This window comes from Ictidomys tridecemlineatus, chromosome 3 (assembly GCF_052094955.1).
Source record: "Ictidomys tridecemlineatus isolate mIctTri1 chromosome 3, mIctTri1.hap1, whole genome shotgun sequence".
In the NCBI taxonomy this organism is placed as follows: domain Eukaryota; kingdom Metazoa; phylum Chordata; class Mammalia; order Rodentia; family Sciuridae; genus Ictidomys; species Ictidomys tridecemlineatus.
Window position 1 is genome coordinate 74,674,617 of NC_135479.1, and position 17,742 is coordinate 74,692,358.

At 38.3% G+C, this 17,742-nt stretch overlaps 2 protein-coding genes across 3 annotated transcripts in view; both read right to left on the reverse strand.

The window, feature by feature from the left end:
- The window catches only part of Prkar2a (protein kinase cAMP-dependent type II regulatory subunit alpha), a 73,141-nt gene that overhangs the window by 22,381 nt on the left and 33,018 nt on the right, over positions 1-17,742 (reverse strand). For both annotated transcript variants that reach the window (XM_078043158.1, XM_005326888.5), the window contains 4 exons: positions 16,724-16,776; positions 13,755-13,838; positions 7,644-7,750; positions 1,930-2,083 (listed from right to left, as the gene is read on the reverse strand). In XM_078043158.1, the coding sequence (XP_077899284.1) occupies positions 1,930-2,083; positions 7,644-7,750; positions 13,755-13,838; positions 16,724-16,776 (398 nt within the window). The remainder of the gene's footprint in view (positions 1-1,929; positions 2,084-7,643; positions 7,751-13,754; positions 13,839-16,723; positions 16,777-17,742) is intronic.
- Positions 4,490-5,502, reverse strand: LOC101958106 (small ribosomal subunit protein uS2). Its single transcript, XM_005326887.5, has one exon. The coding sequence runs from the start codon at positions 5,405-5,407 to the stop codon at positions 4,520-4,522; it is 888 nt and encodes a 295-aa protein (XP_005326944.2). The 5' UTR covers positions 5,408-5,502; the 3' UTR covers positions 4,490-4,519.

A 17,742-nucleotide genomic window follows, 5' to 3' on the forward strand; every position in this document is an offset into this window, starting at 1 on the left:
TGGGGATTGAATTCAGGGGCACTCGACCACTGAGCCACATCCCCAGCCCTATTTTGTATTTTATTTAGAGACAGGGTCTCACTAAGTTGTACTTAGTGCCTTGCTATTACTGAGGCTGGTTTTGAACTAGTGATCCTCCTGTTTCAGCCTCCCAAGTTGCTGGGATTATAAAAGTGTGCCAGCATGACCCTTCAGCAACACTCTTAATTTAACATCAGAATATCACAATAAAATGCTCTTTCATTTCTTTAAAATGTGATCTCAGGGCTGGGTTTGTGGCTCAGTGGTAGAGTGCTCTCCTAGCATGCGTGAGGCACCAGGTTTGATCCTTAGCACCACATAAAAAATGATGTTGTGTGGGCTGGGGTTGTGGCTCAGTGGTAGCATGCTTGCCTAGCATGCATGGAGCACTGGGTTCGAGCCTCAGCACCACATAAATGTAAAATAAAGATATTGTGTCCACCTAAAACTAAAAAATAAATATTAAAAAAAAAGATATTGTGTGTCCACCTACAAATAAAAAATAAGGGGCTGGGGTTGTGGCTTAGTGGTAGAGTGCTTGCCCAGCATGTGTGAGGAGCTGGGTTCAATTCTCAGCACCACATATAAATAAATAAAAATAAAGTTCCATTGACAACTAAAAGAAATATGTTAAAAAAAGTATAAATAAATAAATATTTAAAAATGTGATTTCAATAAGAAAATAAGTTGATAATTCTGTGCTATACATATAATTCTACTTATAAATTAAACAGAAACAAATTACTACAGACATCAATATTCCTTTAAAAGTTCAGAGATTTTGGACTTATAACTTGATGTTGAAGAAAACAAGATGGGTCATGTACAATGGAAGACAGGTATCACAATAGTGTTAAGAGTAAAACATTCTGGAAAGCTCTCTTTTCTAGAACATGGCCATCAGCCTTTCTAGTGATCCAAGTCTATGGATATTGTCATGGACCAAGGAACAAGTGAATGGCTAAACATAAAGAAAAGTTGGTCCTGGGACATGTGGAGATAGAAAATGCTACTGACAAAGCCTTTTATGGCATTTGTTTTTCTAAGCTACTACTGCTGCTGATGCTTCTTTTTTTTATTTTGGTCCTGGGATAGAATTCAGGGGCACTCAACCAATGAGTCACATCCCCATTCCTGTTTTGTATTTTATTTAGAGAGAGGATCTCACGGAGTTGCTTAGCATCTTGCTTTTGCTGAGGCTGGCTTTGAACTTGCAATCCTCCTGCCTCATTCTCCCATTTATTTTTTGGGGGGGGTGATACTGGGGCACTTAACCACTGAGCAACATCCTCAGCCCTTTCATTCATATATATATATATATATATATATATATATGAATGAAATATATATATATGAATGAAATATATATATATGAATGAAATATATATATATTTTTTCTTAGTTGTTGATAAACCTTTATTTTATTTATTTATATGCGGTGCTGAGAATCAAATCCAGTGCCTCACACATGCCAGGCAAGTGTGTTACCGCTGAGTCCCAGCCCCAGCCCCCTTTTCTTATACTTTATTAACAGACAGGGTCTCACTGAGTTGCTTAATGCCTAAGTTGCTGAGGCTGGCTTTGAACTCTTGATCCTTCTGCCTTAGCCTCCCAAGCTGCTGGGATTACAGACGTGAGCCACCATGCCTGGCTGCTTCTTGTATGGAGAATTATCTTCTCTCTCTACTTGTCTTAAAAACAAACAAAATATAACAAGAGCTATATACTACTATGGGGTCATAAGACGTAGTCGTGTCTCTGTGACTTGGAGTAACTGGTTTGTTGATAAATCACCTTAGAAAAAGACACTTTAATGAAACCTTTCATTATGTCTTTCAGATAGTTGGCAATAAAAGAAGCTCAAAAGAAATACTATGCCATGCAATGGGAACCATTTCACTCACGCACCAATCCCCAAAGGGAGCCTTCTGAGGTGGCGACAATGGTAGCAGCTCTCGGGGTGTTGTACATCAGAGCTAGTTCTCCAAAACTGCCACGGTTATCATACTGACCAACAGAACGTGTTTGATTATCTTTTGTCACTAAAATGTCGTAAGTTCCCCTGGAAGAATGACAAAAAACAATTAATTTCTGATTATGAATTTACATATAATATAAAACATCAATAGGGGATTTCCAATATAATTTTGTTGGTGTATAAATTGCAACAGATCTTTCATTTTGACTGTATCCTGTAATCCTGCTAAACACTAGTACCTATTTTAGGTGGCACTCTTAGGATTTCTCATGATAGAGGATCATGCTACTTGCATGTTGTTACGGTTTGGATGTGAGGTGTCCCCCAAAAGCTCAAGTGTAAGACAATGCAAGAAGGTTCAGAGGAGAAATGATTGGTTTGCAATCCCCCTGGTGCGGTGACACACAACTGTAATCCCAGTGGCTCAAGAGGCTGAGGCAGGAGGATCGAAAGTTCAAAGCTAGACTCAGCAAAAGCAAGGTGCTAAGCAATTCAGTGAGACCTAGTTTCTAAATAAAATACAAAAAAAAAAAAAAAATAGGACTGGGGATGTGACTCAGTGGTCAAGTGACCCTGATTTCAATTCCTGGTAACCCCACCCCCACCCCCAAAGAGTCTTAGCCCTAACCCAATCAATGAATTAATCCCCTGATTGGGATTAACTGATATATAACTAAAATAGTAGGGTGTGGCTGGAGGAGGCATGGCTTTGGGGTATATTTTTGTATCTGGCAAGTGGAGAATTCTCTCTGCTTCCTGATCACCATGTGAGCTGCTTCCCTCTGCCACACTCTTCTGCCATAATGTCCTACCTCACATTGAGCCCAGAGGAATGGAGCCAGCCACTTATGGACTGAGACCTCTGAAACCACAAGCCTCAAAATAAACCCTTCCTCCTTTACAGTTGTTCTGTTGGGTCTTTCAGTTGCAGCAGTGGAAAAAGCTGAGTGAAACACATTTTACTTCATTTTTTCCATCTATATGTCTTTCCTTTCTTCCTTTACTGTGGGAGGCTTTCACGTCATGTGACCAGCGTTTTCCCCTTCTGATGGGTTGAAGCACTGTCAGTCATCCTCCCATGATTCTGGCTACTCTTAAGTTGCTGAAGACGGTAGCCCCGATCTTGAGGTAGAAATAATGCAACCAAATGTGTCTTCATGCGTAAGCGTGCCTTCCTGCAGCCCCATGGGTCGAGCTATGCTCACCTGTTCCTTTGTGATATTACCCCTTGACCTGTTTGGGATAGAATGCTCCAAGGAAACGCCCTTTATATGTCCCCTTCTCTTACTCTGCCCTTGGGTGTGGCCTTCAACCTGCTGACAGCAGATATCATGAAACTAGACTCAGCCCCTTGAAACTTAACCCCTTGCCTCTTTTAAATGGCTTCTCCTCAATAAAAGGGGTCAGCACGTGCTCTCTCTCTTTCTGAGGACCCTTAAGGTCAGAGGAGCTGTCACAGCACCCACAAAGATAAAGGTATTTCTGTCTCTTGTGTGGTTATTTTGTGCAGCCCAGTTCCCCTGGAGTGACCCTGAGTGTTTTAGTCATAAGCAACGGGACACTTTACTTTGCTTTTTGCACTGGTTAGGACCTCTGGTGCAACACTGACTGGAAGTGGTGAGTGTTCGCATCCTTCTTATCCTTATTCTTCAGGATAGAATAATAATATATTCCATAAAATGCTTAAAATAGACTTTAAAGATTAGATTACTTAATGTATGACCTAATGTAAAAATGTGTTAATGTAATAGAGACTCCATTTTTTGTTTGTTTGTTTTTGGGTACTGGGGATTGAATTCAAGGACACTCAACCACTGAATCACATCTCCAGCCCTATTTTGTATTTATTTAGAGACAGGGTCTCACTGAGTTGCTTAGTACCTTGCCATTGCTGAGGCTGGCTTTGAACTCACAATCCTCCCTGTTTCAGCATCCTGAGCTACTGGGATTACAAGCGTGTACCAATGCACCCGGCTAAAGACTCCAATTTTGATACTTAGTTTTTGATAGTTTCAAACTCTATCATTCACCCTTTTCTCTTCCGTCCGACATCTGGGCAAGGTGATAAAAGTACCTGTGTGCTCCCTCCACTGGTACTGATGGGGAGCTCAAACAATATGCCATCTTATGTGAAAAAGTACCCTAACCCTATCCCTACTTTGTAACAACCATAAAATCCCAAGGAAGTCACCTCTCCCTATAGAACCTGACCTATAGTAGGCCTGGTATACAAGGCATTTTGGGTCCTGCTTAGGAACCTACTCTGCTCTCCTCAAAAAGCCTTGTTATATGAATAATAAGACTTTTATACTCTTTTAGTGGATATGCAGCATCAACAGTCTTTATTGTCTGAACCCAGTTTTGGTTCAGGCATCTGATCTCTACAGTAAAGCATGGAATAAACAATGGAGGGATACATTCTTTTTTTTTTTTTTTTTAGAAATTGGTTGTTTATTCTCCGTATTGGTGCTTATTCTCCTTATTTCCACCTTGCTTATTAATGTGTGACTGCAGAACAACTCAAGACCACTCGGTGGTTGTTCCTACCCACTCAGTGGCCTGAGCAGTGGGAGCTGCAGACCAGTCTTCAGTGGCTGGCTGGGCACTCCAGTCTTCAGTAGGGAACTGCTGGATAGGCACAGAGGGCACCTGCACACCTTCAGACCAGTCTGCAACCTCAGGTTGAGTAGCAGTGAACTCAGGAGCTGGAGCAGTCCATTCACCCTGAAATTCCTCCTTGGTCATAGCTTTTTCAGCAGCAGCCTGCTCTTCCTTTTCAATCTCTTCAGGATCTCTGTAGAAGTATAGATCAGGCATAACCTCCCATGGGTGCTCACGGGAAATGGTGCCACGCATGCGCAGAACTTCACGGGCCAGCATCCACCACATCAGACCCACAGAATGAGCTCCCTTGTTGTTGCATGGAATGGCAATGTCCACATAGCGCAGAGGAGAGTCTGTGTTACACAAAGCAATGGTAGGCAGATTGACATAGGATGCTTCTGTAAGAGGCTGGTGGTCAGCCCTGGGATCAGTAACCACCAGAAGACGTGGCTCCCGGAAAGCTGCCTGGATCTGGTTAGTGAAGGTTCCAGGAGTGAAGCGGCCAGCAATAGGGGTGGCTCCAGTGGCAGCAGCAAACTTCAGCACAGCCCGCTGGCCAGTATTCCTAGAGGATATGACACTGACATCAGCAGGGTTTTCAATGGCAACAATGGCACGAGCTGCCAGCAGAAGCTTCTCCCAGGTCCTCTTCAGATTTATGATGTAGATGCCATCGCTTTTCCTTTTGTAGATATACTGTTCCATCTGGAAATCAAGGTTGGTGCCACCTAAGTGGGTTCCTGCTGCAAGGAATTTGAGGACATCCTCCTCCTTCATTTGCAGGACATCAAGGGCTCCGGACATTGTGACAGTTTCCCTTTAAAGTTACGACGGGAATCAAGAACAACGCCGTATGGATCCCTCCTGGGTAGCGCGGAAAAAGCTGGAGGGATACATTCTAACAATGAGATTATTGCTAAATTACTTCTAGACTATTTTAATTTCATTTATTTTAAAAAACTATAATGGTGCACACCTATAATTCCAGAAGCTCAGGAGGCTGAGGCAGAAGGATCACAAGTTTGAGGCCAGCCTCTGCAATTCAGTGGGGCTCTAAGAAACTTAGTGAGACCCTGCTTTAAAATAAAAAATAAAAAGGACTGGGGATATAGGTGAGTGATAAAGTACTTCTGGGTTCAACACCTAGTACCTTAAAACAAAACAAAAAGTTGTCTATAAAAAGATATCACTTTTTTAAAATAAATATCACTTATTACATGCAAAGCAGAGAATAAAACCAAGCCACTCAATCAATTATATGGTACCAAATGTACTCAACAGAGAACCTGACATATAGTAGGCTTGGTATACAAGGCAAGTTATAAGGTCATAAATGAGAAACATGAAATTAAGAATAACTTCGATGAAGTGTTTTTAGTCTCTCTTCTAAAAGACACTAGAAACTTAACTTCAGGGAAGACAAACCAATTCAGACAGAAGCACTGTAGAGGGCATCTCCTGACATCTCCAAATACTTCTCTAAATAATGGGACACATTTTATCATCATATTGCATAATAATCATCTATTTAAGGGTCTGTCTCCCTAACTAGAATAAGCTTTTTGAGATCAGAACTGTATCTTTTTACTTGAATGATAATCTTCCACTTTCACTACATATAAAGGATTCCTACAGGTGTTGACATTAACAGAATCATCAAATCCCATTTAAATGTATAATGAATCATTTCCTTTGTCAATAGGCATTTCAAACTTTAAGCTGTGGATGCCTGCAGATGGGTACTTATTTTTCAGATTGTAAAAGCCTGCTGGGAAATCTATTTTGGTGGGAAATACACAGAAGGTGTAAGGTGACTTCTGGATGTGGAGATAACTAAAAATTATTCTTTCATTATTATCACCATTTCTATATAGGAAGGATTAAACATAATAGGTAAAAGGTCTTTTCTTTGAAAAGATATATTACCTTTACTGTTTAAGTAAAAACATTTCCTTTTAACTATAATAATCACTTCCAATAGGAAGTGAGAGCATTTTCTATTCAAAAACCTGAACAAGCAAAGGTTTGAGAAGAAGGGGTCAACTGAACGTACCACAGGTACTTGATGGAAATCAAAAAAGCCAAAAAAATAAAAAATAAAAAGAACAAACAAGAAAATGGACTCAATAATCAGGGAAATATTTGAAAATTTAGAATAAAATCTGTACATTAAACAATTCGATGCAGTAGTATACAATTATTTGAGTGTTTTAACTGTTCTGTGCATAAGAAAATGTCATTTTAAGGAAATGCAAATTGAAGTACTTAGAGATAAAGAGCATTCATGATATCTGCACCTAACTCTCAACAATTTGATAAAGCAAATATGGTAGAACATTAACTTGGGGGACCCGTATTTATAAGAATTTTCTGTACTATTTGTACAAGCTTTCCGTAACTCTGAAATTACTTCAAAAAATTTTTTTTCCAAAAGATTAACAGATGATATTGAGTGAAAGAGCATCTTATTACCTTAGACTCTGGTGAAGATGCTCCTTTCAGGACTGAGAGGAAGTCAGAAGGAACCCTACCGCACTACAAGAGAATACTGTCAACTCAAGAAGCTAAGACACAATAAGGTGGGTGGATCAAATTCAGATATTTAATTTTTCACAGTATAGCTTACCTCTATTCCTTTAGAACAAAGTCAAAATGGGCTAGAGGAATGGAGGTCAAGGTAGTGTATTCATTGTAAAATCAGGTTGAAATTCAGAGATCCAAATGATAATATAGCATCCAGGCTATTCTTTAAGGAAATCAATTTACCTTAACATTGACTAATGATATATACATAATAAAGCACATCAGGCATTCTTTGTCAAACTCGGTACTATAAATGGTTGCTCCCCACATATAGGTTGCTCTGAGGACTCAAGACAGCAATGGAGAGGGGCAGGCTGTGACCCTTCATAAGGCTTTGGGAAGCTTGCTCACCTGCTGCTAAGCCTCTCTGCATGGACACAGCACAGAGTAAAGTATGTTCCCTGAGTCATAAACCCACCTAAGTCTGGCAATACAATTGCAAAGTTCTATCTCCTACCTTTCTATGACATAAAAGTTGTCTCCATCATCTCCTTGGTCAATGACATGTTCATCAACTTTGACTATCCTTTCAAACATGGCATCGAGTACTTCAGAAAGCTGTTCCTACAGGGTACATACAAAGAGAAAAAGTGGCTTTTAATTTGCTAAAAAACATAATGGCCACAGCTATCTCAATTTATCTTCTATATAACAGAAGTTCCCAAAAGAATCTATTCCCCAAAGTTATGCAGAACTCTAAGAACTTTTGCAAACAACTGTTATTCTAGGATTATTCAGCTTTGTAACTCCAGGTACCTCAGTAAGTAGCACAATTACCAACTTTTCTGAGGAGTACTGTTTTGAAAAAGGTTTCTACAACTTATACAAAAATAGATTATATAGATCATGGTCCCTGTTATCCCAGTTGTAGCTACATGACTCACCTGCCTTCATGGCTCCAGTATATCATGTATAAAGCCACGTACTGCCACCTTCTTACAGGTGTTGACATTAACAGAATCATCAAATCTAAAGAGCTGTGATAGCCTTGGAGGTTATTTTGTGGAGTAGTACACTGCCTCTGAGTAGTCCAGTACACCATTAATCTCTCTGAACTTCAGGTTCTTCATTCATAAAATAATAAAATTTCAAAATAATAAAGTTGCTAGATCATCAATTTTTACAATTAAAGGAGAAAAATCTGGGGGAAGTATTTACCATACAACAAGTACTTAATAAATGGGATTATTGCTTCATTTATCCATAATATGTAATTTCTTACCAATATTACCCGCCACAAGAAGAAGATAACTATGCTAATAAGTGTAATAAAAAATACTATTACATCATAGCAAGAGAGCTTTTGCTATGATTTGATTCAGTGGTAGCATGCCTGAGGTCTTGGATTTGACCCCCAGCCCTACAAAAAAAAGGAAACAGAGAAAGAAAGAAAGAGAGAGAGAGAGAGAGGGAGAGAAAGAGAGAGGGCGGGGAGGGAGGGAAGGAAGAAAGGAAAGGAAGAAAGGAAGGAAGGAAGAAAGGAAGGAAGGAAGAAGGAAAGGAAAGGAAAGGAAAGGAAAGAAGGAAGAAAGGAAGGAAGGAAGGAAGGAAGGAAGGAAGGAAGGAAGGAAGGGAAAGGAAAGGAAGAAAGAAAAGAAAGGAAAGGAAAGGAAGGAAGGAAGGAAGGAAGGAAGGAAGGAAGAGGGGCTGGGGTTGTGGCTCAGTAGTAGAACACTCGCCTAGCACGTGCGAGATGCTGGGTTCAATCCTCAGCACCACAAAAAAATAAATAAATAAAATAAAGGTATTGTGTCCAACTACAAAATAAAAAAATGTTAAAAAAAAAAAAAGAGTGCTGGGGTCATGGCTCAGTGATAGAACACTTGCCTAGCATGTATGAGGCACTGGGTTCAATTCTCAGCACAACATATAAATAAATAAAAGAAAAGTCCATCAACAACTAAAAAAATATATTAAAAAAAGAAAGGAAGGAAGGAAGGAGGGAGAGAAGGAGGGAGGGAAGGAAGAAAGACCGACCTAACAAAATAGTAGTCTCAATTTTGGGCCAGCATTCCTCTGTCAGACAGGGAGACCAGTGATTGTTAGGGGACAGTAAATACTAGCTTCAACTGAAAGAGACTTTATTTATGGGACAATGTAGATTGAGGACCTGGCAAAGAAATAATTTTTATTGCTGAGGGAGGGAGGGAGGGAGGGAGGGAAGGAAGGAAGGAAGGAAGGAAGGAAGGAAGGAAGGAAGGAAAAGGAAAGGAAGAAAGGAAGAAAAGGAAAGGAAGAAAGGAAGAAAAGGAAAGGAAAGGAAAGGAAAGGAAAGGAGGAAGGAAGGAAGGAAGGAAGGAAGGAAGGAAGGAAGGAAGGAAGGAAGGAAGGAAGAGGGGCTGAGGTTGTGGCTCAGCAATAGGACACTCGCCTAGCACATTTCATGTGCTGAATACCATAAAAGCTGAAAATATTAAAAAGGACGGCTTAATACTCATACATTCTGTGGAACGTGGGTCCAGTGTTGCTTGAAATCTCCTATTTAAATACTGGCAAGTTTAAAAAAATGCAGAAAAAATACTGTCATAAATATAAATTTTCATGTATAATACAGATCAACATACATCTATACCTGGCTTATGGGTTATCTCTTAGAAGCTGCTTCTAACTTTTCTTCTTCTAGTCTAGACTCTTCAAAAAAATCAGTGTCATAAGATATGGGAATACAGGGGGACAGGGGAGCATCCTAGGTTGGAGGGGGTAAAATGATACTACAACAACCAATTACAATATGTGATTCAAGACTGAAAAACAAAACAAGCCAAGCATGGTGGTGTACCTGTAACCCCAGTTACTTAGAAGGCCAAGACAAAAGGATTGCAAGTTCAATGCTAGCCTGCCTGGACAACTCAGTGAGACACTGTCTCAAAATAGAAAGTTTTTATTTTATTTTAAAAAACTTTTTATTTGTCCTTTTTAGTTATACATGATAGTAGACTATATTTCAACATATTACCCATATATGAAACATAACTTCCCATTCTTGTAAATGATGCGGAGTCACAAAATAAAAATTTTTTAAAAAGGGCTAGGGCTAGGGGTTATGGTTGTGGCTTAGCAGTGGAGCGCTTGCCTAGCATGTGCAAGGCACTGGGTTCGATCCTTAGCACCATATAAAAATGAATAAATAAAATAAAGGTATAAAAAGGTGTTGTATCTGTTTTATGTTTGTTTTTTTTTAAAAGGGCTGGGGAGAGTTGGTATGATAGTGCATGTCTGTAATTCTAATGACTTAAAAGGCTGAAGCAGGAGGATCACAAGTTTGACGAAGGCTAACTTGGCAACTTAGTGAGGCCCTAAGCAGCAACACAGCAAGGCCCTGTCTCAAAATAAAAAAAAGATAAAAAAAAAAAAAATGGCTGTGGATGTTGCTCAGTAGTAGAGCACCCTGATACGGGAAAAAAAAAAAAAAAAAAGGAAGGAATGAAAACTGTCCCAGATTGGAGGACACTAAGAAGAAATAACAACCAAATGCAATGTGGTATTCTGGATTACACCTTTAGAAGAAATGCATTAGTGAGGCTGAGCATAGTGGTGCACAACTGTAATTCCAGCTACATAGGAGGCTAAGGAGGATTACAAGTTTGAGGCCAGCCCGACAACTTAGTAATACTCTATCTTAAAATAAAAAGGGCTGAGATATGGCTCAGCAGAGCACTTACCTAGCATGGGAAGGCCCTGGTTCAATCTCCAGAACCACACACACACAAAAGAGAAGGAGCACAATTAGTGAGAAAACCAATTTGAACAAGGTGATTTTTAACTTATACTACTGTAATGATGTCAATTCCTTGGTTTTTTTGCACATGCTAGGCAAGGTGCTCTATTACTACGCCACAACCCCAGCTCCAATTTCTTGATTTTGATAACTATATTATGACTATGTAAGACGGTAATGTTGTTGAGATACTGGATAAGCGATGACTTATTCCCTTATAGAGATATATAGTATTTTTCAAACTTTTTTTTGTAAGTCTAAAACTTGTTCAAAATAAAAAGTAAAAATTAAAAAAAGGAGGAGGAGCTGGTTGCAGTGGTGCCCACCTGGAGATTGAGTAGTAGAATACCGAGTTTAAAGCCAGCCCCAGTAATTGAGGGAGGTCCTAAGCAACTCAGCGAGACTGTCTCTAAATTAAATACACACACACACACACACACACACACACACACACACACACACACACACATAAATACACATACACATACATACACACAGAGCTGGGGATGTTGTTCAGTGGTTAGGTACCCCTGAGTTCAATTAAAAACAAAAACAAAAAAAAAAACAAGAGGAAGAATGAGAGAGCGACCAAAAGGGAGAGAGAAGGAGAACAAGAGAGAGGAGGAAGAGAACTAGAGGAAGAGGAGGAAGAGGAGAAATGAATTACTGATATATACAAGAATATGAATAAACCACAGAAATATTATGCAACTTCATACAGAGTTGGGGATGTAGCTTAGTGTTAAGACCATTTGCTTAGCATACAAAAAGATCTGGGTTTTATCCCCAATACTGAATGAAAAAGAAATTTCATGCAAAAGAGTACATACTGCACCCCCCTACCCCAGGCTTTTAAAGTTCAATACTGGGGTTAAACCCAGAGTGCTAAATTCTAGAACAGGCAATCTAGTTTATTAGGCAATAAATCAAAACAGTAGTTACCTCTGGAGGAGGGAGATAAGAAATAATCATTAAGAGGCATGGGATGGGGTCTATGGCTAAAGCGGTAACGTGCTCGCCTGGCATGCACAGGGCGCTGGATTCAATCCTCAGCACCACATACAAATAAAATAAAGATGTTGTGTCCACTGAAAACTAAAAAATAAATATTAAAAAATTCCCCCCCTCTCTCTCTTTAAAAAAAAAAAAAGAGGCTTGGGATGGGGGCTGGGATTGTGGCTCAGTGGTAGAGCACTTGCCTGATATGTATGAGGCACTGGGTTCGATTCTCTGCACCATGTATAAGTAAATGAGTAAAATAAAGGTCTATCAACAACTAAAAAAATATTTTTTAAAAAAGGCATGGGATGGTAGTAATGTTCTATATCTTAATACCTGCATATGCATTTGTCAAATTTCAAAGCACACTTAAGACAAGTGTATTCAATACTGAAGAAAATGTGGAGGGTAAGGAGCACTTTTACAGTGTTGGGGGGGATTATAAATTAGTTTAACCACTATGGAAATCAGTCTGTACATTCCTCAAAATACTAGAAATGGAACTACCACATGACCTAACTATACTACTTCTCATATTTATCACAAATAATTAAAGTCATCATACTATAGCAATGCATTCATACCCATGTTTACAGTAGCACAATTCACAGTAGCTGAATAATGGAACCAGCCTAGTTGCCAGTCAATGGATGAATGAAATATGGGATATATACATAATGAGATTTCACTTAAGCATAAGAAGAATGAAAGAAAATCTGGCACATATACATAAAGGAGTTTCATTCAAGCAAGAAGAATATAGCTTTAGCATATGGCTTTCAGAGTAGGGAAATAGAAACTCTGAAGATTCCCTATTGCTATAGGCAAAAGATATATGTTCTTCTCAAATTCATGTTAAAACCTAATTCCCGGGCTGGGGATGTGGCTCAAGCAGTAGCAGGCTCACAGGGCATGCGTGCAGCCCGGGTTCGATCCTCAGCACCACATACAAACAAAGAGATTGTGTCCACCAAGAACTAAAAAAAAATAAATATTAAAATTCTCTCTCTCTCTTTAAAAAAAAAAAAAAACACAAGACCTAATTCCCAACATAATAGTATTAAGGAGGTAGGGTCTCCTAGTGAATGAGATTAATTCTCTTATAAAAAAGACCCTTGCAAGTTCCCTCCTTTTTTCTACCATGTGAGGATACAGAGAGAAGGTGACCATCCACAAACCTTGAAGTAGGTAGTTCAGAGACAGAATCTGCTGATATTTTTATTTTACACATCCCAGTCTCCAGAACTGTAAGAAATAAATTTCTGTTGTTTACAGGCCACCTGCACTCGGACGCCTATCCTTAGGAGACAGTCCTTGTTCTCTATCTCTACCACCAAAAGAAGAACAGGCTACACCACAGATTCTAAGACATATATGATTTGCAAGAAGTGCTTTATGTCTAAGGTCTTCACCAAGAAGCAGGAGCCCAATATCTGAGGTATGAAAAATAATCACATAATTCTAGTGGGTTAACATGTTACCTTGTGAAGAAAATTACAAGAGAGCATCTTTGGACAAATGAATCCATTTGCAGCATAAATTCAGACCCTCCAAACCAAGCCAGGCCAGAATCATGCAGACCAGAGCATTTTCTGGCAATACAACTAAATCACATGATCCTCATATTACCAGCATTATCTTTGAAGAAGTGTTGAAGCAGATCAGAAAAATATTAAAAGTCATGTGAAAAATCATGTTCACATTATAATGGTCAACACAATAAAATGTTTGTTAAGTAAAAAGATTTCATGTTTCATACAACTATGATTAAAATGCTACAAACTTTAAATGATTAATAGGTAAAAAACTAAAAAGTAATTATAACAAAATTATTTTTAAAATCATGATTACCTGATCAAGATTTTTGAAAAGAAGAATATCTTTACAAGCTTCCTGAAGTCTGGATCTTTGTTCATCAGTTTTAGGATGAATCACCTGTCAAACCAAATAAAGCCAAGGAAAATGGTTTACTGCATGTAAAACTTACCTGCTTAAAAAGTGATATATCTCTTTCTCTTAAAAAGTAGGAAAAATTTGGGATTGGAGTTGTAGCTCAGTGGTAGAGTGCTTGCCTAGCTCAGCACAACATAAAAATAAATAAAGGCATTGTGTCCATAAAAAATATATATATATATATATATATATATATATATATATATATGTATTTTTAAAGTAGGAAAAACTAAAAGCATGTTTTCTAGAATTTTAATTCTACACAAATACCAAGCAATATCCTGAATGTGAAGGAGCAATGTTATACAAGGGTGACGAGCATGACCCTGGAGCTATCTGATGGCTGTGTGACTGGCAGCAAGTCAACTATCCCCAAGGAGCCTCAAGGTATTCATATATAAAGCAAAGGGTTATAAATTTGTTCATTCAAAAAATACTGAGTACAGGGCTGGGGATGTGGCTCAAGCGGTAGCATGCTCGCCTGGCATGCGTACAGCCTGGGTTCGATCCTCAGCACCACATACAAAGAAAGATGTTGTGTCCACCGAAAACTAAAAAATAAATATTAAAATTAAAAAAAAAATACTGAGTACAGACTCAGTGCCAAGTACTATCCTAACTCTTGTCATACAGCAGTGAACTCATAGACAAAAATACCTACCTTTATATTCAATGAGTATATAAATATGTTAGAGAGTATTAAGGCAAGGGAGATAAGAAGTATGAAGGGGATGGGGATGGGGGAAGCCACAAGTTAGGCCTCATTCAGGTGACAATGTGTACATATCTTAAGGAAATGAGAACAACCTCAGGGAGTAAGTCATGCTCTGTAGGAAGAGCAAGTAAAATCAAGGTTTTATAATGGGAGACTGAATATCAAATTCGAAAAATAACTAGGAGATAGATGTGATTGACGCAGAGTAAGAGGGAAAAATCAAGAGACTGGGCTGGGGGGTTGGGGAGAGAAAGATGCTCAAATCAGAGGTCATGGTAAATCATAGAGAAACTGGAATTTTCTCTAGCACCTTGGGGGTGATTTGAGGATAATGACTGAGGAGGAAATCTGACTGTTTTTAAAGATACATACTGGCTGCTAAATGAAGAAAAGCTGAAAAAAGATTAGAATGGAAGCCAGGAAGCCAGAGTGTCTATCTTAGTGCCAGATGGTGGTGGTTTGAACCAAGGTGGTAGCCATGGAGGTGCTAAGAAGTACACAATACGCTCTGAAGACATGGGATTTATTGAAAAATTGGATGTGGGGGGAAAAAATGAAGTAACTGAAGGGGACTCTCAAGTTTTCGGCCAAAGCAAATGAACACTGGAGCTGGTATAAATGAAAACAGGGAAAGGCTGGGGGAGGAAAAGAATATTTACAGGGAAATCAGGAGTTCTTGTTAAATTGTCTATTGACATCTAAGTAAAGATGGTAAGTAAACAATGGTTGTATAAGCTAAAGTATTAACAATTTATTATTAGCAGGAGTAGTGGTATCTGCAAATTAAAGTTATCATAAGGATTAAATAACAATTAAGGATTTAACTGTCATAAGGATTAAACAAACGATAATTTGCATTCATAATAGGTGGTCAAAACACTATTATTTTCATTATTATTATAGATAATGAATGCTTCCGGAACTAAAAAGAAATAATTACTACCTTACACTAGTATTATAATTGAGATACCTATCAAGTTCCCTCAAAGCAATATCTTCACTCTAAAAAAGTATACCATTTAATCTGACAGAAATGCCATTATTTTAAATATGTAATATTAAAGTTGAAAAAAATGTGTCTTAATTTTTAAAAACATTAAGAATTTTATAGTATCCAGAATACTAAAATTTATCAATTTATTCTAAATTTGTAATTACATGATGGTAGCATTTTATCATTAGAATACTTCAAAAATTTTTCACAGTTTACCCATTTTAAAGTATATATGATAAAATATTAAAGTGTCTTTAATTTTCTGTATATACATAAAAACAAATACATAAACAGATAAATATATTTAAATTTTTATGCTATAAAATATTCTAAAATGTACCTCATACAAACATATTCTATGCCATTATCCTGACCTATATAATCATTTTCAATGGCTGCAGATTCTGTTGACTTGAATTTAACATAGTTTAATCCCTGGTATTCCTTTATTTAAGGTCATTTAGCTTGTTTCCATTTTTCACTATTACAACACTGTAATGGTCTCCATTTGTATATTCTTAGAAAAGATCTAACTGTTTATTAGGGCTAAATTCCCCTTTGGATTAACAGCTGAATCAGTTGGTTTCATCATGTTTTAAGATTTCTGACAGCTACAGCTAGGTACTCCTCATCACACCCTTAAACAGTGCTGCTTTCAATCTGCTAGATAAAAAATGGTGCCAGGCATGTGGCACCATGACCTGTAATCCCACATACTCAGGAGGCTGAGGCAGACGGATCAAAAGTTCAAGGCCAGCCTTGGCAAGTAGTGAGGCCCCATTTCAAAATATAAAGAAGTGAGAATGTAGCTGAGTGTTTAAAGTATCCCTGGGTTCAATCCCAGCACCAAAAAAGATAAAACTTAAATTAAAAAAATTTAAAAATGACATCTTATTATAAAGCTTTTTAATTTATATTTATTTTAATCATCAGTATGATTAATTTTTTAAAAAAAATATCTTTTGAGTTGTAGGTGGACACCATACCTTTATTTTATTTATTTTATGTGGTGCTGAGGATCAAACCCAGTGCCTCACATATACTAGGCAAGAGCTCCAACACTGAGCCAACCCCAGCCCCAGTATGATTAAATTTTGGTATGTAAAATACCAAATGAGAAATACAACAATTCTACATAACTTTTGCTTTAGTCCTTACCCTTGGATCAGTATCTTCCTCTTCCTCATCAGGGTTATAGGTCTCTGCACAGACTAAAATTGGAGAGAAGAAACAGAGATGCATGACTTTAGGAAAAATAGGAAATGTACACAATTTCTTTTTATTCACTGTTTTCTAAAGTTCTAATGATTCTTTTAAATTCCCTCTTTCAATTAATATATATATTAAGTACCTACTACTGTTAGGTATTCCCTTGGGTATTAAAAATCCAAATCTCTAGAGAATGATGATAGAAAATAGGAGAGAGACTGTCAGGAGCTGCCACATAGGAACCGAGCGCCCCTTAGCCTTGAGTGATGAGAATGTGGAGATGTGGCAAAAGCCAGCCATGGGCTGTGTGTAAACTATGGGCATTGAGCCCACATTGCCCCTCTGTTTGGTTAGGCTTCGCTCTGGTCTTTTCGCTTGTTCTGCCATGATCCTCACACAGCTCATGAGGTGGGCAAGGCTTCCCTAGATGTCAGTCTGCTGACAGCAGACATCAACAAGCTAAATTCAACCAGCTGAAACTTGACCCCTTGCCTCATTTGAACGTTTCTCCCCAATAAAAGGGCTCAGCACATGCGCCACGCGCTCCCTTGCTCTTGTTTGCTTGCTCGCTCATGCTCTCTCTCTCTCTCTCTCTCTCTCCCCCCCACTAAGGTCAGAGGAGCCTTCACAGGACCCAAAGAAAAAAGGATTTCTCTGTCTCTGTGTGATTATTTCGTGTAGCCCAGATCACCTGGAGTGACCCTGAGTGTTTTGTCCTGAGACACAACAAGAGATGATAAATATATCACCTGCTAAATCTTATGGTAGTGCAAGTACAAATAAGAAGGTGCTATCTATACTGTTATTATACAGAGACTTAAAAAAAAACATAAAGTATAATATATATGTACTATAAACACAAGAGAAACAAAGGTAATTACTCAAAAAATGAATTAAAATACTTCAGAGTAATTATGTGCAGGTATAACTTTAAAACTCCTGAATTCAAGCAATCCTCCAGCTTTGGC